This window comes from Coregonus lavaretus (genome assembly GCF_964263955.1).
Source record: "Coregonus lavaretus genome assembly, chromosome: 23".
NCBI classification, from domain to species: Eukaryota; Metazoa; Chordata; class Actinopteri; order Salmoniformes; family Salmonidae; genus Coregonus; species Coregonus lavaretus.
In genome coordinates this window covers 36,122,944-36,150,912 of record NC_140010.1, presented here as the reverse complement: position 1 = coordinate 36,150,912, position 27,969 = coordinate 36,122,944, and the positions used below count along the sequence as shown (strand labels likewise).

At 44.2% G+C, this 27,969-nt stretch overlaps 1 protein-coding gene and 1 pseudogene across 2 annotated transcripts; both read right to left on the bottom strand.

Moving 5' to 3' along the window:
* Positions 1–29: 29 nt before the first annotated feature.
* LOC311150502 (polyamine-transporting ATPase 13A3-like) lies at positions 30–17,179 on the bottom strand (annotated as a pseudogene). Its single transcript has 19 exons — positions 17,171–17,179; positions 15,320–15,397; positions 14,544–14,723; positions 10,264–10,384; positions 8,887–9,011; positions 8,514–8,680; positions 8,077–8,217; positions 6,851–6,983; positions 5,257–5,469; positions 4,191–4,272; positions 3,848–3,890; positions 3,001–3,088; positions 2,252–2,356; positions 2,086–2,150; positions 1,653–1,830; positions 1,250–1,402; positions 780–868; positions 559–639; positions 30–209 (listed from the first exon to the last, which is right to left on the bottom strand). The product of its transcript is annotated as a polyamine-transporting ATPase 13A3-like (transcript).
* On the bottom strand, positions 17,033–27,550 carry LOC311150448 (nucleolin-like). The gene is made up of 14 exons (XM_084187947.1): positions 27,434–27,550; positions 26,259–26,334; positions 25,957–26,148; positions 25,641–25,775; positions 25,321–25,398; positions 25,094–25,217; positions 24,802–24,938; positions 24,558–24,684; positions 24,295–24,437; positions 23,986–24,115; positions 23,669–23,805; positions 23,424–23,550; positions 23,105–23,337; positions 17,033–18,465 (listed from the first exon to the last, which is right to left on the bottom strand). Exons 1-14 carry the CDS (start codon positions 27,449–27,451, stop codon positions 18,434–18,436), a joined length of 1,689 nt encoding a protein of 562 aa, XP_084044073.1. The 5' UTR covers positions 27,452–27,550; the 3' UTR covers positions 17,033–18,433.
* Positions 27,551–27,969: the final 419 nt, after the last annotated feature.

The following is a 27,969-nucleotide window of genomic DNA, read 5'->3' as shown; positions in this document are numbered from 1 at the left end:
ATGCACAGTGGGGGGAAAGGGAGGAAGCACTACTTGGGGTCAGAAAGATGCACTTGGTCTAGAATGAAAGAGAGAAAATAAAGACACAAAGCCAAAAATTTCCAGAGCTGAGGTGTGTGAGCAGCGGAGGTGACGCCCATGCCATCACTGCCCCCATGCTTGTCTCGACTGAACACCAGCCTCCATAAGATGTTGTCAAGGTACAAAGTCTACGGGAGATTCCATTGGGCAGGAGTGAAAACAAAATGGCTACTGATCGTACATAGTAAGGGGTGATGACCAGGTTTACGAGAAAAGACAAGGATGTCACTCAGGACAAGTGTCAAAAATAAAACCCCATATACCTATGGATTATTTAAGAAATATTGATTCAATGTGATTGCTGTATTTGATTACTTTGGGATTGTTGTATCAATTGATTGGATTGGTGTCATCTAATAAATCACAGATTTCTACATGCGAGATTCTCAACAAGCTAAATCCTGCAGGGATTTGTCAATAAATTGGCTACAGAGATGGATTGTAGGGTGAATACATATTAAATTCCCTATAACACACCTCCAATAGGAAAGACACAGCCGCATTCACTATTACAATGATGGCCACTGTTATGCGCCATTCATGGGGAACACACACAATCTATGGGGAAAGACCGCAATGGGATGGGGTTAGCTAGAATCTCAAAACAAAAGCCTCACAAGGCTAGGCATGCACTACAGTACATTACATCATGCCAGGCAACGGCAGCCATTTTGGGTCAACCATTTTGGCTCACTCACCTCCAGGAAGTTGTTGATGGCAGGAACAGGATACAGCATGATCATGAAGAGGAAGATGTACAGAGCCATACAGGATAGCATGAACGGTCCTATTGAAATCACTTTGAACAAAATAAGGTTAACTAAGTCATTTTACTGCTCATACAAATTGTGGACAATTTCATTTAGGTATACTGTAAGCAATAGCTTCAGAGTAAACTTTGATTTATGTTAGCTCTATGTAAAACAATAACATTAGCATCTTAAAGGTTGCATTTGGTTGTTTCTATGTAAGTAGTCCCGTGTAGCTCAGTTGGTAGAGCATGGCGTTCGCAACGCCAGGGTTGTGGGTTCGATTCCCACGGGGGGCCAGTATGTATGCACTCACTAACTGTAAGTCGCTCTGGATAAGAGCGTCTGCTAAATGACTAAAATGTAAGTATATCTGCAGTTTATCAGTGCGTAGTAGACGACACACCGGTGAAGCTTACAGTTTTTGTAGCTTGGCTGTCTGAAAGGCTTCTCCTGGGAGAAGATGATGGCCACAGCCTGGTACTGGAAGGAAGAGAGTAGTGTTCTTGTGGTCGACGTGTGACATTACGTTGAGACCATGGCCAACACTGGCACTGATAACATTACAGGCACTGTTGAAGAGGAACTTGGGTTAGCGTGAAATTAACTTTCTTGGACCTAATTACATGGGCCAGATATTGTACCTCAGATTGTTTACAGGATATGCCATGATGGTAACTGTCATCCAAGGGTGACCTTTATTGACCTTTGGATGGACTTCTTAGATGTAATTACACAACTAGGTGGTGTGGTGGAGAGTCATAATAGCCAAATAGGTGTCCCGGTTTCCTTCCCCCACAGCCCAGGCAGTGCAGTACTCACTCTGAGAGGGGCGTCCATTTCTCGTACCAGCCCTGGCCTCGGATCCAGAGGCAGGCCAGGACCTGGAAAGCCAAGCAGGTGAGGATCTGGGTCAGCACAGAGAACAGCAGAGGGCCTGAGATCAGACTGGACGGGGGCTGCCACGCCACCAGATCCTTCCACGCTGGGTTCAGACTCACTGGTAATAAAGAATGATAGGAAATCAATCAACAACAGTACATGATGATACATATTATTCAAGGAGCACCTCTCATTCTACAGCAAAATCTCAAAGTGATTTACATAAAGGTTGAGCACAAATGGAAGAGCTGAATGTCTGTTCCCAATGGCAAATAATCTCATAAAGAATGTAGTTGGGATGTTTAGTCTTGAAATACTCAGCTCAGGTAATGCTAGCTAAAATATGTTGGAGAAAGAGATCCACACTACTCACTTGTGAAGGCAATGATTAGGATGATAGCAACGTCAATGAAGAGGAACTGGAAGTCTCCTAGGTTGCTGAGAAACTAGAACAGAGAGGCACAAGCCCTTAAAACTGATCTCAAACCAGCCGTTACCATGTTTGTCAGTTCATCAAACCTGCTAAATTGATCTGGGACCAGTACTCACAGTAGAGGAGTGTGACACTGAGGTACTGGATGATGCTGTACAGGGCCATGAACTTGAACAGACTAAAGTAGGTGATGAGAGCAGCTCGGCCCTCCCTGTTGAGAAACAACAGGCCATCATTCAGTCTGGCAACTCTGGATGAGACTACTTTGATGCAGCCCTTCAAATACCACAACAGATACATGTTATTCCACAGGCAGATATTTAACCTATAGTTATTCACATTGTTATACAGTTGCGGTCAAATATATTGGCACCCTTGCACTTTACAATGGAGTGCAATGGAGCAGAATGTTCTGTTTTCTCTTTTCAAAACTGGTTGAATGGCTATTTTTACCCTGTAGGCACCTTCAACTTACCACAGGTGAATTAAATTACACATAAATGAGAATCACATTTAGTCTCGGCCAATTTTTTAAGTGAAAAATCGTAATTTCAGTTTAGATATTTTTTTTCCTTGGTCCTGTGCAGTTGAAAATCAAACAAATACATATGGGAACACCAAAAGCTTTCAATGTATTTTTTGTTGTTGTTGAAGAAATAGTGAATCATGCAAGGTGGCCCATATATTTGACCGCAGCGGTAACCTAACAACTAACTGTCTGTTTAAGCACCGTTCGATATCATATTGTTACCAAAATAAGTACCTTATAAACAGCCATGTAATTTGTACCAACTGTATAAGGACTGTAAAATAAAGTCATAGTTAACACGGTTGATGAGAGGGATGCTACAGTACCTAATGAGGTTGGGCACACAGGAGATGTTGGTGCAACCGAGGTGCCCAGCTCTGACAAGGAGATCCCACTGTGAGATCTCTTCAAGGCCTGGAGATAGCAGAGAAAGAAGGGAGGAGGAGGGGAGGTCATTCAATGTGCTCCAAATAAATCCTTGGAACATTGGTTGTGGGTTCAATTCCCGTGGGGGCCAGTTGAAAGGTAAGAGTCTCTTTGTCTGTTTGCATTAAAATGTCTGAAAAAATACAGTTTATAGCAGAGTTACAAGAGGCTGGCTCTGTAATACATTACAGGAAAGAGAGGTCTGTTCCTAATAGTATGTCATGAGAATACTGCCCCCTTATGGATCTACTGACCAATGTCACACTGCTTGCCCTGAGTGGCTCGGTTGGTAGAGCAATGGCACTTGCAACACCAGGGTTTTGAGTTCGATTCCTCCGGGGAACCAGTATGAAAATGTATGCACTCACTACTGTAAGTCGCTCAGGATATGAGTATCTGCTAAATGACTAAAATGTAAATGCTTCCGCTCAGTCTTCAGTTAGTAAATAACTGATCCTATGGAACGGACAGTGGCCCTGATCATATCAACACTAATCTGCCCCTTCAAACATTATTTACAGTAATAATATATGCCATTTAGCAGACGCTTTTATCCTAAGTAACTTACAGTCATGCGTGCACACATTTTACGTTAGTCCCAGGAATTGAACCCACTATAGTGCCATTCTCTACCAACTGAGCTACAGAGGACCACGTAATTGAAGTAAAAGCACCCAGTGGATTTCTTCAGGACAGTAGTACACATAAAAATTACAACAAAATGAAAAACTACAATCCCATACTTAAGTCACAGTCATTGGCACCATCACCACACATCCCTACAGTATAGCTGCAGAGAAAGAAAACAAGAGGAGGTAATTGACGCCATGTGGATAACAGAAATGTAGGTAATGTAGTTTACCCAGTGAGCACAAGATGTTGAAAGCACATCTTTTCAACTGAAAACATGTATTTTCAACGTCTTGTGCTCATATGGTTAATAATAATAATAATAATATGCCATTTAGCAGACGCTTTTATCCAAAGCGACTTACAGTCATGCGTGCATACATTTTTGTGTATGGGTGGTCCCGGGGATCGAACCCACTACCCTGGCGTTACAAGCGCCGTGCTCTACCAGCTGAGCTACAGACTCACAACACTCTGTAGGACCTCTACCAGTTGGGTCTTCTGGTCAGGTGTCACACCAGCCTTCGCTTTGGCTCCCCCTCCTGTCCAGCTCAACCTTTCAGCGTCGCCGGCCTTCTAGCTGCTGCCGAACCTACTGCTGGCAAACGCCCTTCACTCATCAACCCCGGACTTGTCTCGTCATTATTACACACACCTGGTTCCAATCCCCACTCTATCACTGTATATATACTCCCTCTGCCAATTGTCTTTGTCGGTCATTGTATATGTTGCTTGTTTTCCTGAGAGGAATCTCCCCTACCTGAGTACTTTATATTTTGCACTGTGGGTTTCGTCCCACTTTAAGCTATGGTGCTTTAATACATTCAGTAGTTCTAAACCTGCGACTGCCTCCTGCCTACTCCTCTCTACACTTGTGACAGAATGACAGACCCAAGAAAACAGGAAGCAGCAGGGCATCCGACCTCTCCGCTGTAGGAGCGAAGCTCCTCCACCACGACTCGTGCCTGGAGCGCCTCGGGACTGCCATGGACAAGGTGCTCCGGGCCGTAAGCCAACTGCAGGCTAAACCACCACCTTCCCAGCTCCCCACGGTCGTTCCCCACCACCATCTACATCATCCGGTCCGATCAGCAACGTCCAACTGCTCCTCCCGGAGCGGTTTGACAGCACCCCAGCTCACAGTAGGGGGGTTTCTCCTGCAGTGTGACCTCATGCCGGGACGGCCTCCGAGAGGGACAAGGTGGCCTTGGTGATCTCGGTGCTGACAGGCCGGGCTCTGGAGTGGGCGCACGCCATCTGGGAGAGGGATGGTCCAGAAGTGCAATCCTATGAGCGCTTCACCAAACTCTTCCGTGCCGTCTTCGACCATCCAACAGAGGGCCGAGTGGGAGTTGAGCATCTCCTCCGTCTACGCCAGGGGTCCAGGACAACGTCGGAGTATGCTCTGGATTTCCGGACGTGGCCACGTGCACTGGCTGGAACAACCAGGCCCTGTTGACGGTTTTCCGCAGCGGGCTACAGGCAGACGTCCAGACTGAGCTGGCCTGTTGAGATGAGGACCTCACGCTGGACCAGCTCATCGCCATGGCCACCCGCCTGGATAATCTCCTGCGTGCCCATCGTCGCCCATCCCAGGGCTTCGGGTCTCTCCCAGGAACCTCCTGCGAGCCTGAGCCCATGGAGGTGGGCACGACGCACCTTCCCCCTGCGGAAACTCAATGCTGCCGTCAACAGGGTCTCTGCTTCTACTGCGGGGAGTCGGACCACCCCTGGAACACCTGTCCCAGAAGGAGAACAAGGCGAGGAAGCGACAGGCCAAGGAGTGCTCCTGCACCTTCCCAGGTAGGCGTGGACGTGCCTTGCTCCTCTGTCCACCCAGCCCGTCCTCCTCCCTGTCACCTGCCCTGACTATCCTGGTCCCCCACTGAGTCCTGCCCTAGTGGACTCAGGTGCTGCAGGCAATTTCCTAGAATGGTCAGTGGCCTTATCATTACCAATTCCTCTAGTCCCTTCACAACCCCCTACCCCAGTCCATGCCCTAGACAACCGTCTCCTAGGAACAGGACTGGTGCGCCAGACCACGTTTCCCATTTCCCTCACAGTTAATCACAACCACCATGAACAAATCACTTTCCTCATCTTAGACTCTCCTGCACACCCCGTAGTTTTAGGTTTCCCTGGGATACAGTTGCATAACCCCAGTATATCGTGGACAGAGAGGAGGTTGTTGGATTGGTCGCAGGAATGTCAGGAGAGGTGTCTCTCTGTGTCAATCTGTGCCACCTCCGTGGAAAGTCCAGACCAGGCCACCCACGTCCCTATCCTAGAGGATCGGAGGGAGAAAGTGACACCCATTATTCCCCTGTCCCGCATTGTGGCTCCTGCCGTGTGGATGTGGACATCCGTCGAGCCCTGAGACAGGAGCCCTCACCTGCCCACTGTCCTGAGCAACGTATCTACGTACCCTCTGATGGGCGGGACCGTCTCCTTGCCTGGGCACACACAGCACCTGTGTCGGGGCACCCGGGTATAGCCCGTACTATCGTCTGTCTCTACGCCAAGTACTGATGGCCCACCTTGGCCCCGGACATCTGGGTTTATGGCCCTTCCTGCTCCACCTGCGCACAGAGCTAGACACCTCCCCTATAGCAAACTCCACCCGCTGCCGGATCCACAAAGGCCCTGGTCCCACCTCTCCGTGGACTTTGTCACAGACCTTCCCCCCTACTCGGAGGGGCACACCACCATCCTGGTCGTTGTGGACCAGTTTTCCAAAGCCTGTCGTTTGATTCCTCTGCCTGGTCTCCCTATGGTCCTGCAGACCGCGGAGGCTCTCTTCTATCACGTCTTCCGGCACTACGGGATCCCGGAGGACATAGTGTCTGACTGTGGTCCTCAGTTCACCTCCTGTGTCTGGAAGGCCTTCATGGAACAACTGGGGGTCACGGTCAGCCTCACCTCCAGGTACCGTCCCCAATCTAATGGGTACATCCCCCAATCTAATTGGTAGGTACCTTCGTAGTTACTGTCAGGACTGGCCGGGAGAGTGGGCTGCGTTTCTGCCTTCGCCAGAATACTCTGGCACCGGAGTCAAATCAAGGCTCCTGCGGTGGACGATTGGTTCCGGTGCGCCGAGGAGGTATGGAACACAGCACACACCCGTCTCCACCGCATCGTCCTCCGACAGAAGGCGCAGGCCAATTGTCAATGCAGTGTGGCCCCGGTCTTTCACACCGGTGACAGGGTCTGGCTTTCTACGAAGGACCTGCCCCTCTGCCTGCTCTGCCGGAAGCTGAGCCCGTGGTTTGTGGGGCCATTCAAGGTCCTGAGGAGAGTCAATGAGGTGACGTACAGATTACAGCTCCCCGTCAATTACCGTATCTCACCCTCATTTCATGTATCTCTCTTCAGGCCGGTGGCAGCTGGTCCCTTGGCTAGTGCTGGACCGCACTACGCACCTCCCCCTCCCTTGGACGTCGAGGGGGCCCCAGCGTCCGCCGTCCGCAGGACTCACGGCATCATAGGAGGCTTCTCCAGTACCTGGTCGACTGGGAGGGGTATGGTACGAAGAGCGGTATTGGGTTTCGGCGCAGGATGTCCTGGATCGTTCTCTCCTTCGGGACTTCCACAGGCGTCGTCCCGACCGACCCGCACCGCGTCTCCGGGGTTGTTCCCAAGGTCGGCGCCTGTGGAAGTCCCGAATGAGAGAACGATCCAGGACGTCCTGCGCCGAAACCCAATACCGCTCTTCGTACCATACCCCTCCCAGTCGACCAGGTACTGGATAAGCCTCCCATGATGCCGTGAGTCCTGCGGACGGCGTACGCCGGGGCTCCCTCGACGTCCAAGGAAGGGGAAGGTGCGTCGTGGGGACCAGCACTAGCCAAGGGACCAGCTGCCACCGGCCTGAAGAGAGGAATCGCTGAGAGGAATCGCTCCTACTATTTCGTGAGTACTTTATATTTGCACTGTGGGTTTCGTCCCGCTTTAAGCTATGGTACTTTAATAAATTCAGTAGTTCTAAACCTGCGACTGCCTCCTGCCTACTCCTCTCTACACTTGTGACACCAGCAACCATGTGGGCGACCATTGTGGCCCGCAGTGCCAACTACAGCACCACCCCGAGAAGAAACTACCATCAAATAATGCTGTATTATTGATCTATTGCCCAATTATTGGCAAAAGAGCTGATCTGATTGGTCAAAAGACCAATTAGTGTAAAAATAACAGAATTAGGCTGCCTGTGTAAACGCAGCCATATTATCCATAAGGGTTTACACAGGATGGTTATAGGAGGCACTAAACACTAGAATGTAGCAATTTAGTACGTGCTACAGTTATTTAATTTCAGTTGTCCAAATAGAGGGATGGAATTTGGCACTGACCTTTTGGACCAGGTCAGGAAAATGTTCTGTGATGACAGCGAAGGACCTGCCACTCATGGCAAAGTGGTAGTGCTGCTCCTGCTGCGTGGGCTGCTCACCATAGGCCACATGGCACACATCCTCAAGGCTGATCTCCACTGACTGGGGAACAATAGAGAAAAGGGGGGCATGAACGGCCATGATGGATCATCAGTTGCAACAATATCAATGATAAGAAGAGAAACTGCGTGCTTAGGCTACAGGAAGTACAATGTACTGAATAGACACATACAGTGTGTAGCTACCTTTTAAAATAACACACATACTGCTTTATTTATCCAGGAAGTCCTTTATAAAATATAAAGAACCTTGTTTCCAAGGGAGACTTGCTTAATAAAATCAGATCATGTCTTTATAGAATAGTTGAATATCAATCTACAATGCTGTTTTTCCCTCACCTCAACATGGATATCTATGCTGGTGGAGTGGTTCTCTGTGTAGTGCCAATTGATCCTAGAAGGCTGGATGTCTTTGGGAGGTGTGGCGTCTGCTGTGATGACCCTCTCATGAGGTGCTATCGTCCCACAGTCTCTGGCTACTGATATAGCTGTTAGCATATTATCACCTACAGACAGACATTGTTACCAGTGTAGGTGTGGCAGCTAGTCATAGCTAGTTTAGTCATCCCAAATTACATAATAGCAGTTGCAGTACTGATGGTTCCTTCAGAGTCTAAAGCGCTGGTGGAAGTATGGTAAGATTGGCTACAGTACATCCATCTCAACATGTTTTACTGTGAGTGAAGACTGTGTATAAGATTACTTTATTCACCTGTAACCATCACAGTGCGAATGTTTGCACATCGTAGGTCTTTTAAAACCCCAGCAGTCTCTTCCTTCAGCTTGTTTGGCATGATTAGGAGCCCAAGGAACTCCATATTGGTCTCTATGAGATCCCTGACAGGAATAGAAAACAGACAATTAAAAAATAAGAATTTAGCCTAGGTAAAAGGAAAATAGCTAACTCAAGTTTACAGATGTCTTGAATCATCCAACAGGAAATAAGCTAGTTCTCATTACTGTGATTGGTTCAGCACATTGTAATGTGGGGACCGATCCAGACGAAGAAGATCGACGACCACCACATCTTCACATATTTTTGCTTATAATCATCAAAGGTCTACAAGTTTTTTTCCATCTATCTATGTATCAGATGCCAGGACACAGAATTCTAGGCTTCAGGAACTGACAATCCAATCTTGAACTAAACTGCTGAATTTCACTCTGTACCCAAAGTAGCCGATATCTCACTGTTCTCATTGTTCAATTGGAAATTGTATCAGTTTCATATCAACCAACGTCTGTAATGATGCATGTATTCGTAATTCAGAATGACTATATAATTTACATTTACATTTTAGTCATTTAGCAGACGCTCTTATCCAGAGCGACTTACAGTTAGTGCATACATTATTTTATCGAACCCACAACCCTGGCGTTGCAAACGCCATGCTCTACCAACTGAGCTACATCCCCTGCCGGCCAAATCCCTCCCCTACCCTGGACGACGCTGGGCCAATTGTGCGCGCCGCCCCATGGGTCTCCCGGTCGCGGCCGGCTACGACAGAGCCTGGATTCGAACCAGGATCTCTAGTGGCACAGTTTAGCTATATCTTGAGACATTAGAAGAATTTGCCTTTGAGCCATGCCTTTTAGCCAATCTCTACCACACAATACTAGTGGCCTTGGCTTTTTTAATCTCTGTTGCTATTAGTCTGCATTTTCACATGACCACTTGTACCTCAAAACTCTGTATTAAACCGTTTACTTCCACCAGATACTGAAGTCAAGTCTCCTCTTTTACCTTTTCCAAAGTCAACTTGCTATTGCAAAATTGCCTTTTACAGTGTTCAGCACATTCTACTACCTGTTGAGGTTCTAAGTTTGACAAGGAGAGTTTGGCGATGGGCCAGGGTTATGACTCTGAACCCCTGACTCCAGTGTCTCGCTAAAACTCTCTGATACTAAAGGAAGGAAAAGAAGAGCAAATATGGGTTACAGTCAGTTACCCTGCAATAAAGTCTATATCATTTTAAGTGTTTCCAAAGCCTGTCTTGACAGTCCACATACAGGTTGGCAATGTTCTGGCAAACTGCTCCCTGGTAAGAGTTGGTAAGGGTCTAACTAACCTGTGTGCTCTCCGCAGAACCTGGCCACAACCTCTGGCGCCCCCTTGAGGTAGGTGTCCATGTGCTTCTCCCCAGCCTCCGGACCACCTCACTCATCCTCTGTAGAGCTGACGAGAAGGGGAACTGGCGAACAATCACAATCTCATATGACGATTAGGACAGACAGACAGCACATGGTCAGTCAAACATTCTTAATTCAATCTATCCATCCACATGCAAATCCATTCACATACAAATCAATACTCAAGGAAAGAAAGAAATATGCTTTTGAAAATGTCCTCAGACTATGTACTGTCAGCTCAGACAACTCCTGAAAAGCAAAGGAGAAAATAAGGTTTAAAAACAACTATGGTTAAGGTATATTTAACAGGTACAGTGCATTCGGAAAGTATTCCGACCCCTTGACTTTTTCCACATTGTTACATTACAGCCTTATTCTAAAATGGATTCAATTGTTTGTTTCCCTCATCAATCTCCACACAATACCCCATAATGACAAAGCAAAAAACAGGTTTTTAGAAATTTGTGCAAATGTATTAAAAGTAAAATACTGAACTATAACATTTACATAAGTATTCAGACCCTTTACTCAGTACTTTATTGAAGCACCTTTGGCAGCAATTACAGCCTTGAGTCTTCTTGGGTATGACACTACTGCTTGGCACACCTGTATTTGGGGAGTTTCTCCCATTCTGCTCTGCAGATCCTCTCAACCTCTGTCAGGTTGGATGGGGAGTGTCTGTGCACAGCTATTTTCAGGTCTCCCCAGAGATGTTTCATCGGGTTCAAGTCCGGGGTCTGGCTGGGCCACTGAAGGACATTCAGAGACTGTCCTGAAGCCACTCCTGCATTGTCTTGGCTGTGTGCTTAGGGTCGTTGTCCTGTTGAAAGGTAAACCTTCACCCCAGTCTGAGGTCCTGAGCACACTATAAAAAAAAAAAAACTTATTTACATAAGTATTCAGACCCTTTACTATGAGACTCTAAATTGAGCTCAGGTGCATCCTGTTTCCATTGTGCATCCTTGACAGGTTTCTACAACTTGATTTGGAATTAAATTGATTGGATATGATTTGGAAAGGCACACACCTGTCTATATAATTTCCCACAGTTGACAGTGCATGTCAGAGCAAAAACCTATTTTTGCTTTGTCATTATGTGGTATTGTGTGTAGATTGATGAGGGGGAAAAACTATTTAATACATTTTAGAATAAGGCTGTAACGTAACAAAATGTGGAAAAAGTCAAGGGGTCTGAATACTTTCCGAATGCACTGTAGTTACACGTACAGTGCATTTTCTGAGATCTCCGAGATCCAGGAATCCTACAGGGTTTAAGTTCAATGTTCTAATTCAATTGTGAAATGCTTAATAATTACAAATAACACCGTCATAAATGTCATTCATGTAAGGGAAGAAAGGTTGTATTTCATGTCAAGACTCCAAGCATTCAACTCATGAATTATGGACAACTCGTGAACTAGGGTGTAAACATGTTTTGATTCAACTCCTGTATTATATTGAATGTAAGCTACCTTTTTTTTTACCACTACATCACTGGCTACCGGTAGGCCTATTTCAAGTGGTAATAGGCCTACACATTGTAGCCTAGTCTAGTAAATTGGCCGTGTGTGTTAGGGTGACCATCCCGTTTTCTCCGGGACAGTTTCAGCCCAATTTCAGGTGTACCGACTGTTCAGGCTATAAAAAAAAAGGTACATTTGTCAGCAAGAAGCATCAATTAATGTTGGACTAACCAATGGCAATCGCCGAATGTCATTATGCATTATGTTTTCCATTCATCAAATGCTGCGAGTGTACACTGTTTGGATTATATTGGAGTGGAAAAACATGCACAGGTAGTCAACTTTCTGAAGTGATTTGTTTGACAATCAGATGAAAGCATGATGAATGGTTGTGTTCATGCCACATTAATTCATTTTTACCATTAAATTACGTTTGTATTATTAGGCCTTTAAAAAAAACCTTTTTTTTTTTTTTTTTTCTCCGAATGTCACAGTGTAATTGGCACTCTGAGCATAGCTATAACAGAAAGGATCCCACGGCTGCACTCTGAGCATAGCTATAACAGAAAGGATCCCACGGCTGCACTCTGAGCATAGCTATAACAGAAAGGATCCCATGGCTGCACTCTGAGCATAGCTATAACAGAAAGGATCCCACGGCTGCACTCTGAGCATAGCTATAACAGAAAGGATCCCACGGCTGCACTCTGAGCATAGCTATAACAGAAAGGATCCCACGGCTGCACTCTGAGCATAGCTATAACAGAAAGGATCCCACGGCTGCACTCTGAGCATAGCTATAACAGAAAGGATCCCACGGCTGCACTCTGAGCATAGCTATAACAGAAAGGATCCCACGGCTGCCACCATCTGTCAATATGCTTTGTGTTGTAGTCATGACAGAAAAATATATGAAGTCAGACAAACTTTACTGAGCATGTTTCAGTCCGGAACAATGCATATTCAAGTCAGAACATTTCAGTTTCCTGTGTAATATCAGTATGTGTAACATCAATATTGCTACAGTATTCATACAGAAATGGTGTTAGCATGTAGCATTGTTAGCATAGCTATAAGAGAAAGTACTGTAGGTTACAATATCCATACATGAACAGAGACAACTTTGAGAAAACATTGAGACAACTTTGAGACAACATTTAGACGGACTGACCCAGCCTGTGGCGTTGAACATCTTTAGGCCCAGTGGGTCTCAATCTTGGTCAGCAAGTGGCAGGTGGCCATGCAGGTCACAAACGAGGACTTAACTAGGGTCTCATTCGCTGGGTCATCCTCTGGGGCAGAGAAACTGAGGACATTTTTTGGGGGGGTGTTTTTCCCTGTAGGGGGCTGTAGCTAAGTAACCAAGCGCACATTTTGGGTTTCTGACTAAATAATCCTCTAAGGTAAATACAACCTTAAGTAAATGTGTAACTATCCCTTTAACATAGTGGGGTTACATGAGGGCACTAGGGACAGGGTGTAGTGAGAGGACCGGGAGAAACAAAGGAGCTGTGGTATTCATCGACTGACTTTACCATAGATCATTAAAAACTCTCTCACAAAAGAACAAAGGAGGTTCACAGACAGCAGATAACTGATACATGGTAGAAGAGAACATCTATCCTGAGCAGAAAAACATGGACACAGCATATCCCTGTCATTCTCACCTGCCATTTTCAGCTCTCTGGATCCCCCAAAGGTCCAAACCATCTTCAATGAGAGTGCCGGTCTGTGTGGGGAGCAGGCCAGTTACACATTCATATACTGTAGCTTCATTCTACAGCTGTCTGCATGTAGTATGTGTGTGCTAGCTAGTGATTCTGAATACTTTCTTTTGAGATCACAGATGAATCGTTTTACAAAAATATACTACTGATATTCTACATCTCACATTTTTTCCTTGCTTGTATGGACTAGCCAGGTCTATCCAGTCTTAACTGTACTTTCAGAGCTAAATTCCAACATTCAAAAGAGCAGTTAGGCCAAATGAGTTTCAAGAACAGGTGAGGTGTGTGTACTAGTGCCTGTTGGGACAGGTTTAGGATGTATGCCAATGTGTAAGGTACAGTAGATGGAGAAAACAGAGGGTTGTGGGTAATGTAGGCTACCTGTAGTCCTGGAGTAGTTTGCTGAGACTGGAGCTGTGGTCAGTGTGGATGCTGACAGTGTCACCCTGACATCCTCCAAGCCTCTAGAGGAGCAGCACAGACAGTCACCTCCATGGTAATACTGTATACGTACCACCTTTCATATAAGGACAATAGAGAATGTCCATGTTTTAAAGGTTGCAGTAAATAGGTACCATTTGGCATTTATGGGGGCAACTTCTTCAAAAATGGTCATGAAACGTAAAACATGTAATATTTCTGACCTTTTCTGACAGCACTGGGGTTTCCAATAGGGTTCTTAATTAAACACTTCAAAATTCTGTATCAAATAATTCCAGTAGTATTTTGTGCTGTGGTGGGTGAAGTAGAGAATCGAAAGAAAGAAAGATGCAGTCAGAACACCAAGCAATGTTCAGGAATCAATTGAGAGGGCTTTGGCATCTGTCGCCTTCAAAGACACCAAGATTTGTATCAATTTCTTGATGTGTCTCAATAGTCTTGGATGGATAGCTCCCTTCCCTTAGGGCCACTTTCCATCAGGAACACTGATATGTAACTTTCACCAGTGGTGCTGAAGGAAAGGAAATGAAGGGAGGGAGCCATTCAAGACAATTGGGACACTTTGTTAATGAAGATCAGAAGATGAAGAACAGAGGCCTGTACCTTACCTGGACAGGTTGGTTATAGACATATTTTCCTTGATGTTCATCTTGGAGGGCACTGAATGCATGCATACTGTCCCCATTAGGTTTGTGCAGAGGGCCCTGGAGATCCACACTGTTAAAGGGTCTCTTTCCTGGGGCTAGTATCACATGCACCTTGTCCCAGAACCACCTCCTGAACTCGTCCTGTGAGAATTGAACCATGTCAAGTCATCCCGTTAACCTCTACTTAACCTTGTTTCCAGGTTTATTGGGAACAGCACATAGACTTCTGAGCTTGGGGAGGAAGCATCTGGTGCGCGAGACTACAGTTTGATGCTGTAAGACACTAGTGATTGAGCCTAAACCTATGATTGATTTAGCAGACTGACTTTTCAGTAGATAATTGGTTATTGTACGGTAAGTCTCAAGCCAATGCCATCATTACTGTTACTTAGGTCAGTGGATCTCAAACTTCTCCTCGGGGACCCTCAGACGTTTCACAATTTTGTTGTAGCACTCAACTATCTCACCAGATTCAACTAGTTAAGGACTAGATAATTAGCTGACAAGTTGAATCAGGTGTGCTAGAATAGATCAAATAGAAGGAACGGCTGGGGGTCCCCGAAGAGAGGTTTGAGAAAGGCTGACTTAGGTCATAGTAGAACAGAATATCATAGTCTAGAATAGGTTATCATTTGTTGGAAGGTTCTTTTTACTGAGTAAGGTTAGTGCACCATGGATCTGAGCAGCAGTGTCTTGGCCTCCCTGATAGAGGGGGTATGTGTGCAGGTCCCTCTCACTCCCCACTCAGGCAGCCAGCAGCGCAGAAGGAGCAGCAGCCCCCCGGAGCAGAATGCCCCCACGCCCACCACAACCGTCTTCCAGGGGCACGGCCAGTAACCCCACACCTACACTATACTTCTTAGAAAGTATTAGAGAATGTAACGCTCCACCTGCTAGGCGGCCTTTCACTATATTTGCTAACGCCTAGTATACAGTCATCTCCGATCTACATAAAGACCCTAAAGGCAAAAATGGGATTATCCTGTGTTTTATATATACACTGAGTGTACAAAACATTAGGAACACCTGCTCTTTTCATGACATAGACTGACCAGGTGAAGGCTATGATCCCTTATTGATGTCACTTGTTAAATCCACTTCAATCAGTGTAGATGAAGGGGAGGAGACAGGTTAAAGAAGGATTGTTAAGCCTTGAGACAATTGAGACATGGATTGTGTATGTGTGCCATTCAGAGGGTGAATGGGCAAGACAAAATATTTAAGTGCCTTTGAACGGGGTATGGTAGTAGGTGCCAGGCGAACCATTTTGTGTCAAGAACTGCACCGCTGCTGGGTTTTTCACGCTCAACAGTTTCCCGTGTGTATCAAGAATGGTGCACCACCCAAAGGGCATCCAGACAACTTGACACAACTGTGGGAACCATTGGAGTCAACATCGAGGGTACAACTCAATATTAGGAAGGTGTTTTTGTTTTGTACAGTCAGTGTATTTCCACACTTTGAGGTTGGAATAATACTGTGAAAATGATGATAATGCCTTTTTAGTGTAAGAGCATTATGAAAAGACTACCTGAAATGTCAGCCTGTTTTTGGTGGGAGGGAGTTTTGACTTTCCATTGTGACATCACCATGCTGTAAATGAGTTAATACACCAATAAGAGAGTTCCAAACCTCTCTGCCAATAACAGATCATTTTCAGTTTTCCCCTCCTGACTCAAACTACTTCCTGACAGTCCTAGCAAAATTCTTGCTTGAGAAATTGCTCTTTGCTAAGAAGCTATTTTTGTTTATTTTTTACCCTTTTAATTGAAAACAATCACAGTAAGGTACTTAATTGTTAACCAGAAATGATTTGATATTGAGATATAAACGGCTGCATTGGACCTTTTAAGCATTTCTACAGATGCAGTAGACCTATTTGCATCAGAAGCATTTTGAATGATATTTTAAGGTCAGATTGTTTTTCAAGACGTTCAAACGTTCACAGATTACCAGCAGGGTCAGATAATAACCATAATGGCTAAATCGGGTGGAAACGCTTCAAGACTCATTAAAAGGATTCAAAGTAGAGGGAGGAATGAGGAGCAGCAACAGGTAGGTCGCAAGGTGTGTGTGTGTTGTAAGTATATAGCCTACAACAGAAGGAGACTTTTAGCTAGTGGGGTTTTGGGCGTTCGCCTATAAATTATGTGAACATGCAACCTGGGCTTGACTGGGTGCAGTCTGATCACTGATCAAGAACCATGTCTACAGTCTACTACCCTGATTTGATAAGAAATGGACTTCCAACTTTGTCACCAGTAAAAGTAGTATCAGTTATGGTAGTGTGCTACACTACAGCATATGAGAGAATACTAACAATCACTTTTGTTGAATCTTGCAGACATTTTTGCTATTTTTCACCTATTGTAGACCTGTCACTCTGCAAGAGGCAAAGTTTTACTTTTTTGTGATGAATGTTTCAAGAAAAATTTGACAAATTTAAAAAATGCAATTTTAGAACCCATTTAATCAAGTATTTCTTTGAAAGTACACACATGGTAAATACTGAGTTTACAGAATTATAATACTATTCTACTATAACACTTATTGTTACTTAATTACAGTAATATCCCGCCCCCACTCACCTGCATCATATTGGCAATTCAAAAGTTATATGTTCGATATATTTGCTTATAAATGTAAAATACTGACTTCTTTCCTATTGTCGTCTAAAATGTTCCAGTTAATTCAGAAATCTTTCCTCCATTGCTTTACGCTATCCTATGCTTATCCAAGAGATGACAGTATTCTAATGACTTAAAATCGATTGATACCAGGACAATGCATGGCAGCATAACAGGTGTATTCCAAAAGTAACAGTCACCTTATGTAAATGACCATATTACCCTCAGGTTGGCCATTGACATAGTCATGAGGTATTGTTTTCTGAGTAAAACATTGACGAAATGGTAGCATACCGATTGAAAGCGTTGGGCAAGTAACCGAAAAGTGTCTGGTTCGAATCCCTAAGCCGGCAAGGTGGAAAAATCTGCCCTTGAGCAAGGCAGTTAACCCCCAACAACTGCACCCTGGGCACTGATGACGTGGAGGTCGATTAAGGCAGCCCCCCGCACCTCTGATTCAGAGGGGTTGGGTTAAATGCCTAAGACACATTTCGGTTGAATGCATTCACTTGTGCAACTGACTAGGTATACCTCAAAACTCTTAACTGGTTTGTTAAACCAGGCAATTTCATTTGTTCATTATATGAAGTAACTTGTATAAGGCCTATTTGGTCCACCAATGAGACCAAGCAGTCTAGATACTTTGATGACATGTGGAGGCTAAATTAAATGCAACATTCGATTTCTTATGAAACATAAGATGGGACATAGTGAGTATATCCCACCCTGCCCAAGTCATATCTTCTGGTCTGGATTTTACTCCTCTGTATCATTCTATATATTTTTGTTGCAAGAGATTGTATCTGAAACATAAAAAAAGATGCAAGGTCCCTCTAAAAGACTCACAAAATAAAGAATTTAGAAAAAGAAAAATCAGAAAATCCACATTAAATTTGGGGACCTTTTAATTACCCAGTCTTCAATATAGTATTTGCATAAACAAGAAATTAACAATTAAAAAGGTAAACTAAAGGAAAAAGGAAAACAGACAAAACCAACCAAAAATGTTACACATACAGTACAATGTGTCTAAGACATTTCATCGTTATGTATGAACGTGGTAGAATCTTTTTACATAAATCATTTACACTACGAACAAATGAGTTTGTTTTATTGAAAATATTTGGGCTAGAAGCCCATTACACGCTTGTCAGTTAATTCAGATGTTGAATTAGAGCCCAGTTGCAGCAGTCCATTGTAAAAAAAAAAACGATATTTGCTGTTTTAAGTCCTTCTTCCGCCACCGCCACCTCTGCCTGAAAAACAACAACAAACGACACCATCTTACAAAGCTGATAGAATTGTTGGTAGATAGAAGTAGAGTAAAGAGACATTTCAGGCACTAGAACTATATAAAAAAAAACATCAAGTGTGAAGTACACACACACCCACACAGTTGTGAAGAGATTTTGCATGTGCACTCGGATCCTCAAAGTTATACGGCTGAACCATTGAGAGCGTGTTGACTGGCCGCAACACTGCTTAGTACGGCAACTGCAAGAAACACGACCGCAAGGCGCTACAGCGGGTAGTGCGTACAGCCCAGTACATCACTGGGGCCGAGCTCCCTGGCATCCAGGACCTCTATACCAGGCGGTGTCAGAGGAAGGCCCTAAAAATTGTCAAACACTCCAGCCACCCAAGCCATAGACTGTTCTTTCTGCTACTGCACGGCAAGCAGTACCAGTGCACCAAGTCTGGAACCAACAGGACCCTGAACAGCTTCTACCCCCAAGCCATAAGAGTGCTAAACAAGGCAGCTATATAGCTACCCGGACTACCTGCATTTATCCTTTTTTTAACTAGCTCTCTTGCACTGACTACGCACACACACTGGACTCAAACACTCACAGATAATTACACTGACACGCCCACACAACATAAGCCCACACACACACTGACGCCACACACACACTTTCACACTCCCCACATACGCTGCTGCTACTGTTCATTATCTATCCTGTCGCCTAGTCACTTTACTCCTACCTACAGTATATGTACAGTCGTGGTCAAAAGTTTTCAGAATTACACAAATATTAATTTTCACAAAGTCTGCTGCCTCAGTTTTTATGATGGCAATTTGCATATACTCCAGAATGTTATGAAGAGTGATCAGATGAATTGCAATTAATTGCAAAGTCCCTCTTTGCCATGAAAATGAACTTAATCCCCCCAAAATATTTCTACTGCATTTCAGCCCTGCCACAAAAGGACAAGCTGACATCATGTCAGTGATTCTCTCGTTAACACAGGTGAGAGTGTTGACGAGGACAAGGCTGGAGATCACTCTGTCATGCTGATTGAGTTAGAATAACAGACTTGAAGCTTTAAAAGGAGGGTGGTGCTTAAAATCATTGTTCTTCCTCTGTTAACCATGGTTACCTTCAAGGAAACACGTGCCGTCATCATTGCTTTGCACAAAAAGGGCTTCACAGGCAAGGATATTGCTACTAGTAAGATTGCACCTAAATCAACCATTTATCGGATCATCAAGAACTTCAAGGAGAGAGGTTCAATTGTTGTGAAGAAGGCATCAGGGCGCCCAAGAAAGTCCAGGAAGCGCCAGGACCGTCTCCTAAAGTTGATTCAGCTGCGGGATCGGGGCATCACCAGTGCAGAGCTTGCTCAGGAATGGCAGCAGGCAGGTGTGAGTGCATCTGCACGCACAGTGAGGCAAAGACTTTTGGAGGATGGCCTGGTGTCAAGAAGGGCAGCGAGGAAGCCACTTCTCTCCAGGAAAAACATCAGAGACAGACTGATATTCTGCAAAAGGTACAGGGATTGGACTGCTGAGGACTGGGGTAAAGTAATTTTCTCTGATGAATCCCCTTTCCGATTGTTTGGGGCATCCGGAAAAAAGCTTGTCCGGAGAAGACAAGGTGAGCGCTACCATCAGTCCTGTGTCATGCCAACAGTAAAGCATCCTGAGACCATTCATGTGTGGGGTTGCTTCTCAGCCAAGGGAGTGGGATCACTCACAATTTTGCCTAAGAACACAGCCATGAATAAAGAATGGTACCAACACATCCTCCGAGATCAACTTCTCCCAACCATCCAAGAACAGTTTGGTGACGAACAATGCCTTTTCCAGCATGATGGAGCACCTTGCCATACGGCAAAAGTGATAACTAAGTGGCTCGGGGAACAAAACATCGACATTTTGGGTCCATGGCCAGGAAACTCCCCAGACCTTAATCCCATTGAGAACTTGTGGTCAATCCTCAAGAGGCGGGTGGACAAACAAAAACCCACAAATTCTGACAAACTCCAAGCATTGATTATGCAAGAATGGGCTGCCATCAGTCAGGATGTGGCCCAGAAGTTAATTGAAAGCATGCCAGGGTGGATTGCAGAGGTCTTGAAAAAGAAGGGTCAACACTGCAAATATTGACTCTTTGCATAAACTTAATGTAATTGTCAATAAAAGCCTTTGACACTTATGGAATGTTTGTCATTATACTTCAGTATAGCTTAGTAACATCTGACAAAAATATCTAAAAACACTGAAGCAGCAAACTTTGTAAGGACCAATACCTGTGTCATTCTCAAAACTTTTGACCACGACTGTACATACAGTGCATTCGGAAAGTGTTCAGACCATTTCCCCTTTTTGTTACGTTACAGCCTTATTCTAAATGGATTAAATAAAATAGTTTCCTCATCAATCTACACACAATACCCCATAATGACAAAGCGAAAACAGGTTTAGAATTTTTTGCAAATGTATTAAAAATATAAAAAAACATACCTTATTTACATACGTATTCAGATCCTTTGCTATGAGACTCGAAATTGAGCTCAGGTGCAACCTATTTCCATTGATCATCCTTGAGATGTTTCTACAACTTGATTGGCGTCGACCTGTTGTAAATTCAATTGATTGGACATGATTTGGAAAGGCACACGCCTGTCTATATAAGGTCCCACAGCCACGAGGTAGAAGGAATTGTCTGTAGAGCTCCGAGACAGGATTGTGTCGAGACACAGATCTGGGGAAGGGTACCAAAAAATGTCTGCAGCATTGAAGGTCCCCAAGAACACATTGGCCTCCATCATTCTTAAATGGAAGAAGTTTGGAACCACCAAGACTCTTCCTAGAGCTGGCCGCCCGGCCAAACAGAGCAATTGGGGGAGAAGGGCCTTGGTCAGGGAGGTGACCAAGAACCCGATGGTCACTCTGACAGAGCTCCAGAGGTCCTCTGTGGAGATGGGAGAACCTTCCAGAAGGACACCATCTCTGAAGCACTCCACCAATCAGGCCTTTATGGTAGAGTGGCCAGACGGAAGCCACTCCTCACTAAAAGACACATGACAGCCCGCTTGGAGTTTGCCAAAAGGCACATAAACGACTCTCATTACATGAGAAACAAGATTCTCTGGTCTGATGAAACCAAGATTGAACTCTTTGGCATGAATGCAAATCTTCACGTCTGGAGGAAACCTGGCACTATCCCTACGGTGAAGCATGGTGGCAGCAGCATCATCATACTGTGGGGATGTTTTTCAGCGGCAGGGACTGGGAGACTAGTCAGGATCGAGGGAAAGATGAACGGCGCGAAGTACAGAGAGATCCTTGATGAAAACCTGCTCCAGAGCGCTCAGGACCTCAGACTGGGGTGAAGGTTGACCTTCCAACAGGACAACGAGCCTAAGCACACAGCCAAGACAAAGCAGGCTTCAGGACAAGTCTCTGAATGTCTGTGAGTGGTCCAGCCAGAGCCCGGACTTGAACCTGATCAAACATCTCTGGAGAGACCTGAAAATAGCTGTGCAGCGACGCTCCCCATCCAACCTGACAGAGCTTGAGAGGATCTGCAGAGAAGAATGGGAGAAACTCCCTAAATACAAGTGTGCCAACCTTGTAGCGTCATCCCCAAGAAGACTCGAGGCTGTAATCGCACTGCTTCTTGAAACACTGCTAGCTTAACCCGGAAGACAGCTGCACCAATGTGTTGGAGGAAATACCATCCAGCTGGCGACCGAAGTCAGCTTGCAGGCGCCCGGCCCACCACAAGTAGTCGCTAGAGCGCGATGGGACAAGGAAATCCTGGCCGGCCAAACCTGGACGGCGTTGGGCCAATTGTGCGTCGCCTAATGGGTCTCCCGGTCACGGCCAGCTGTGACACAGCCTGGGATCAAACACCGGGTCTGTAGTGACGCCTCTGCGATGCAGTGCCTTAGACCGCTGCGCCACTCGGGAGGTTTTTTATTTTTAATACATTTGCAAAATTTTCTAAAAACCAGTTTTTGCTTTGTTATTGTGTGTAGATTGATGAGGGGAAAAAAAACAATTTTATCCATTTTAGAATAAGACTAACGTAACAAAATGTGGAAAAAGTCAAGGGGTCTGAATACTTTCCGAATGCACTGTAGCTACCTCAATTAAATGTTTGTCATTTAGCAGACGCTTTTATCCAGAGCGACTTAGAGTTAGAGTGCATAATAAAAAAAAATTACCTCATACCCCTGCACATCGACTCGGTACTACTGGTACTCCCTGTATATAGCCATGTTATTTTTTACTTGTTATTGTTATCCGCTGTGTATTTATTCCGAGTCACTATTTCTATTTGATCTTTTTTATGTTTAACTTTATGTTTTTATGGTCCTCTGTAGCTCAATTGGTAGAGTATGGCGCTTGTAACGCCAGGGTAGTGGGTTCGATCTCCGGAACCACCCATACGTAAAAATGTATGCACACATGACTGTAAGTCGTTTTGGATAAAAGCGTCTGCTAAATGGCATATTATATTATTATTATACATTGTTGGAAAAGGACCTGTAAGAAAGCATTTCACCGGTTGTTACGAAGCATGTGACAAATTAAATTTGATTTGAAGTATCAACTGACATGTCCTCATTACTTTTCCAAATTCAATTCAACCTAGATCTCACCTCCTCGTCCACCCCTGAAGCCTCCACCCCTACCCCTGCCTCTAGCGCCACCTCGACCTCCAGGTTTCCCTCTGAAGCTCCTGTTGAAGCCTGTTCCTTCTCCACGAGGTCCTCGTTCACCCTGGGGTGTGGCATAGATCAGGGTCACCTTGCTCCCGTCAATCTGAAGGTCCACCACAGCCTCCTTGACAGCCTTGCAGACCTCTATGCTCTCAAAGTCCACAAAGCCAAACCTGAGAAGTGCCAAGAATTAGTATTCAAAGGACTGTCTGAATGTAATAACAATGTGGTTTCAAAAGGGTCATATTTCGAGACATACCCTCTAGATTCACCAGTCTCCTTGTCTTTGGTGACTCGAGCTTCAATGGCACCTTCAAAGGAGCTTTTCAAAGTCTCCTCACTCGTCTCCTTGGCAAGATTCCTGACCATCAACGTCTTTGAAGGAACTACAAGAGAACACAAAATACATAGGTATGAATGATGGCACAGTCAAACAACAAATGATTCACCAACCAATTTTCTGCTATGAGACATTCATTGGGTAAGTCTAAAAGTAATATTCACCCGAGTTCCCTTGGTCCCCTTCTGGCCTCTTCTGGCTGAACTTCACGCCGATGGCTCTTCCACAAATCTCTTTGTTTAACGATGATTCCATGGCTTCTTTGGCATCCTCCACACTTTCAAACTGAATGAAGGCATGACTTAAAAGAGGGAAAAAGCAAATTAACATAAATGTCTTAAGTTACCATTTCCATGTGCATTCTGAACATGAAATGACTCAAATTAATCATAATCAAATGTTTATAATGATCTATTTGATGGTGTTCAAAATGTTCAGTAGAGCTCAACAAAGCAGGTGCAGCATCAATGTGCACCCTTACCCTCTTGGTTTGCCATTGCTCTGAGGTATTCTGACACTGACTGCTTTGAGAAAGACTTTCTTTAGGGCATCCTCTTTTGCAGTGTAAGCCAGGTTGGTCACCAATAATTCGTTATTTGGTGTGGCCTCAGCTATGGAACAGAACATTTGAGAACATGTTAGCTAATCAGTGAATTAATACACTTTGTAATCAGTCTTTCATCTCGAAGATGCTAATGAGCAGCAACATGACTAGCCATATATCTATTCAAGTACCTTGTGCTTCTACAGTAATATAATTCCCAGTGACTTCATTTCAGTCCATCCTTACCTGGAGCATTGGTCATTTTTTGTTGTTGGCTCTTTTCTCCCAAAAAGTCAATAACGATGACACGGCCTTGGACATCAGTCCCCTGCTTCTCCTCCAGCACTTTCTCAGCAATGGCCTCCGTTTTGAACTCTATGTAGGCAATTCTGTCACAATTAAATAGATGCCAAGTGTTAAGAGCTGAATCTTGGGATACACACATACCTTGCATTTTCACGTAAATCAAGCATTGATATCAACTGGACACTTTGGATGACAACTCTCACCCTTTGCTTGGTCTACCAATGCCTCTAGGAAACCTGATTTCGACAGCCGTGTCAAAGACTTTCTTCAAGTCCTCCTTTGTTGCTGCGAATGGGATATTCTTGACGTACAAGGTCTTGGCATCTTTAGCTGTGTGTGTGTGTGGGGGGGGGGGGGGAAGAGACTCCTGTCAGTACATGGAAATCAATAAATTCTAGAAATGTCATATATCAATGGCATGGAAAACTCACTCAAGATGACAAGTACCTTTTTTTTCATCTGCTGTGACGTCTTTGACATTAGCCTTGCCTAACCTTATCTTTTGGTCCAGGATCTTCACCCTATCCAGCTCAAGGGCTTTCATCAAGTCTTCCTCTGTATGAAAGTCTACATATGCGAACTTCCTATAGAATGCACACCCCAAAAAAATTTGACATTATGTTAATATACTTATACAAATCCTTTGCCATGAAATGGGGAATAATCTGTATCATGAGGAAATCTGCAAACATTTGAAGAGGTTAAGTTTATGCAGTGCATAAAAATGCCAGGTACTCACTTTGTTATGTCCACTCTAATAGCCTGAAATAACAGACTATGCGATGTAAAAAAGTTGGCCAAGGCATCATTGAGTTCCTCCACTTCCTTGGTTGTGTTCAAGTTTCCAACAAAAAGACAAAAACCTCAAAAAGAAAAAGAAACACGAAGGTGCACGTTAGCTCACTGACACCATCAATCAAGCACTCAAACAGAGGGAGTGATTTTAACTCTTGCTCACAATCGTACCATCATTAATGCCCTTTGTTTTCTTCGCTGGAGAAGTCTCATCCTCTGCTTTCCTTTTTACTGGGGCTACTGCAACAGCTGGAGAAAGAAATGCAGACACATGTATTAAACACTATTCCATACATACCCTGATGGAAAAACATAAATGAGTGACATCTGGGGTGTGTGTAATAATTAGTCCTAACAGTTGCATTTGGCAACAAAAATGAGTTTTTATTGGATAAATTAAGATAGGTCCCTTCCCGTTTGGTTCTGTTTGCTTCGGAGTGAATACACCCCTGGCAAATATGCATTACAATTCTGTTGTTCTTTGACCTCACCCTGGTCATTTCCATTGGTCTTCTCGTCAACATTATTGGCATCTTCGACTGCATTTTCTGACTCAAATGTGACCTTAACCGTTTCCTCCTCAGCAGCAGGGGCAGGAGTTGTATCCATCTGCTCCCCTTCACAATCTACATAAACAATATTCATTAACAAAGGAAATACCTACTGAATTTAAGGGGACAGCAAATGTTTTGCTTTTAAGAAATGTCATATGAACATTATCACTATTCCAATTACATGCTGGGACTTGATGTCACACACACTAAATATATGGTCTATGCTTGCCACCCCTCAAAGCATTCTCTTTACCTGGGACATCTTTGACCTCCTTGTCCTCTGTAACATCATCTTCAATAGGAGCTACTTTGTCTCCATCTCCATCCTCATTGGCATCAGGTTCTGTGGAAAAGATTACCTGTGGAGTAGGGGCATCTACCACGATGACCTGTGGAGTTGGGGCAGCTACCTCCTCTGTTGATGCTGGAGAATCAGTCTGGCCTTCTGAAAGTTACCATGATGTATCAAGGACTCATTAAAAGTCACTTTCTCAATATAATTTGAATTAAATATTGCACAGGCTATTAAGGACAATATAGTTGGGAACCACTTACCAGAATTATTTTTATCCTCTTTGTCATCAGCAATCTCTCCAACTTTCTGTGTAGTTGATGTCCTTGATGGGATTGCCTATAAAACAACCTTTGGGATGAGCATTTCAGCTGGTGTTCTTTAACCCATCATCACCAACCAATCACAAACAGACAACTGGGGGAGGGTTCGATTAATCCCGCCCGGGTTTAAAGTTGATTGCAGTAGTAATAGAGCTCGCCAGCCTGTATTCCTAAAACCAGGAAATAGGTTACCTCTGGTTCGTTCAGCCATCCCTATGTGAAAAATGAATGGGGAAGGAATAGGGTTATGGAATAAACGCCAAAAATAAGGTCTGCTCTTAACACAGGTTTAGGAAATCTCATAAAAAATGTCTATGAGATAGCAGTCTGGTTAACAGGACCTTTATGAATGATGAAGCCTTTGTGACTTATGTGTTTTATTATTACATAAATTCTTCAAAATTCACAAAAAGTGACGTTAGTTGATGAAGATGATCTCATAGAACAAAACATATAAGATCTCCTAGACCTGTTTTTACCACAGACCTTATTTTCAGCGTTTATCCAAACCCAAATTAATTTTCCTCATAGGCTTTGTCCAACGAACCATGGTGGAGTTAGTGCCTACAAAAAGGCGCCATTACATTATATTAGTGGGATTCTGTGTTTCCCATGCAAAAGGGATTGCTTTTGATAAACGTTTTATCTGCCTTCCCAATCAAAGCTGTTTAGAAAATTCTAACTTATTTTATGGAAAAGAGACGTTGTATGTTTCTGGACAATGTACCATGCTGTCTTGTTGACAAAATGACCAAGCGTCGCAGATTACTGCTTGTTTTCGCCCGATGACGTGAAGGGCCTATCTATGCCCGGTGTGCGGAGTCTCAGCATAATCGAATCCGCCCAATGAGTATTCGAAATAGATCAATTGTAACTCACAACGTTCAGCACGTGTTTCAAGTGAACAACAGTGATACAAAGTAGCTAGTTAACTAGCTAAACATTCCATGCCCACAGAAGTGTATTTCAACAATTGCTACAGTAGTTAGCTAATTTGCTAACGTTAGCTAGCTAGCGAGTTCAACCATGTTGTCATTTCACTTGTAGCCGTGTGAGACCAACTGCTGTAACCCATTTCACCTAAAACATAAGTACATTTTAGATGTCATTCTTACTTTGCCTGATTGTGCCATGTTTTCGGAATATTCTTCTTTTAGTTAGCTACTGTACGGTGCACACGTCTGTTCACATGAACGGCCATGAACGGTGGGCGAAATTTCCTTCTGTAGTAGAGGGGGGAGGGGCAATACATGAATATTCATGTTTCTAGACGTAGAACCCATCCGGTTACTGGTTGAGCCACAGATAGAACAATGAGAGTTGAAAAAACAATTAGTTGAGCCTTCTTGAATGCGTAACGTCAAACAGATGCTCTACAGAGCCGTCCGTTTACCTAGCTCGTGCCGCTGGTGTGGCGGGAGCATATGGATTATTTTTTTTACATTCAAAATTCCACTATAGAATTTACACATCGTATATATTGAAAACTTGGTGGAAGAACTTGGTGGCGCTTTCACATGACCATTGGTAGTGCTCAATACAATCATTGCGATTTTGACATTCGAAGTGTGTTTATGTTATTTATAACTCGACACAGCCCATTACTTGCACCAAGTTTTCATTAAACAATGTGTCAATTAGTTGAATTTTG

Bases quoted from the DNA above. Each gene is read 5' to 3' on its own strand.
- LOC311150448 (XM_084187947.1), bottom strand. The intron at 24,939-25,093 runs GTGAGTACCTGG...TGCATTCTATAG, and splicing joins ATTAGAGTGGACATAACAAA to GAAGTTCGCATATGTAGACT. The intron at 23,338-23,423 runs GTATGTCTCGAA...GGCACTTCTCAG, and splicing joins GAGACTGGTGAATCTAGAGG to GTTTGGCTTTGTGGACTTTG.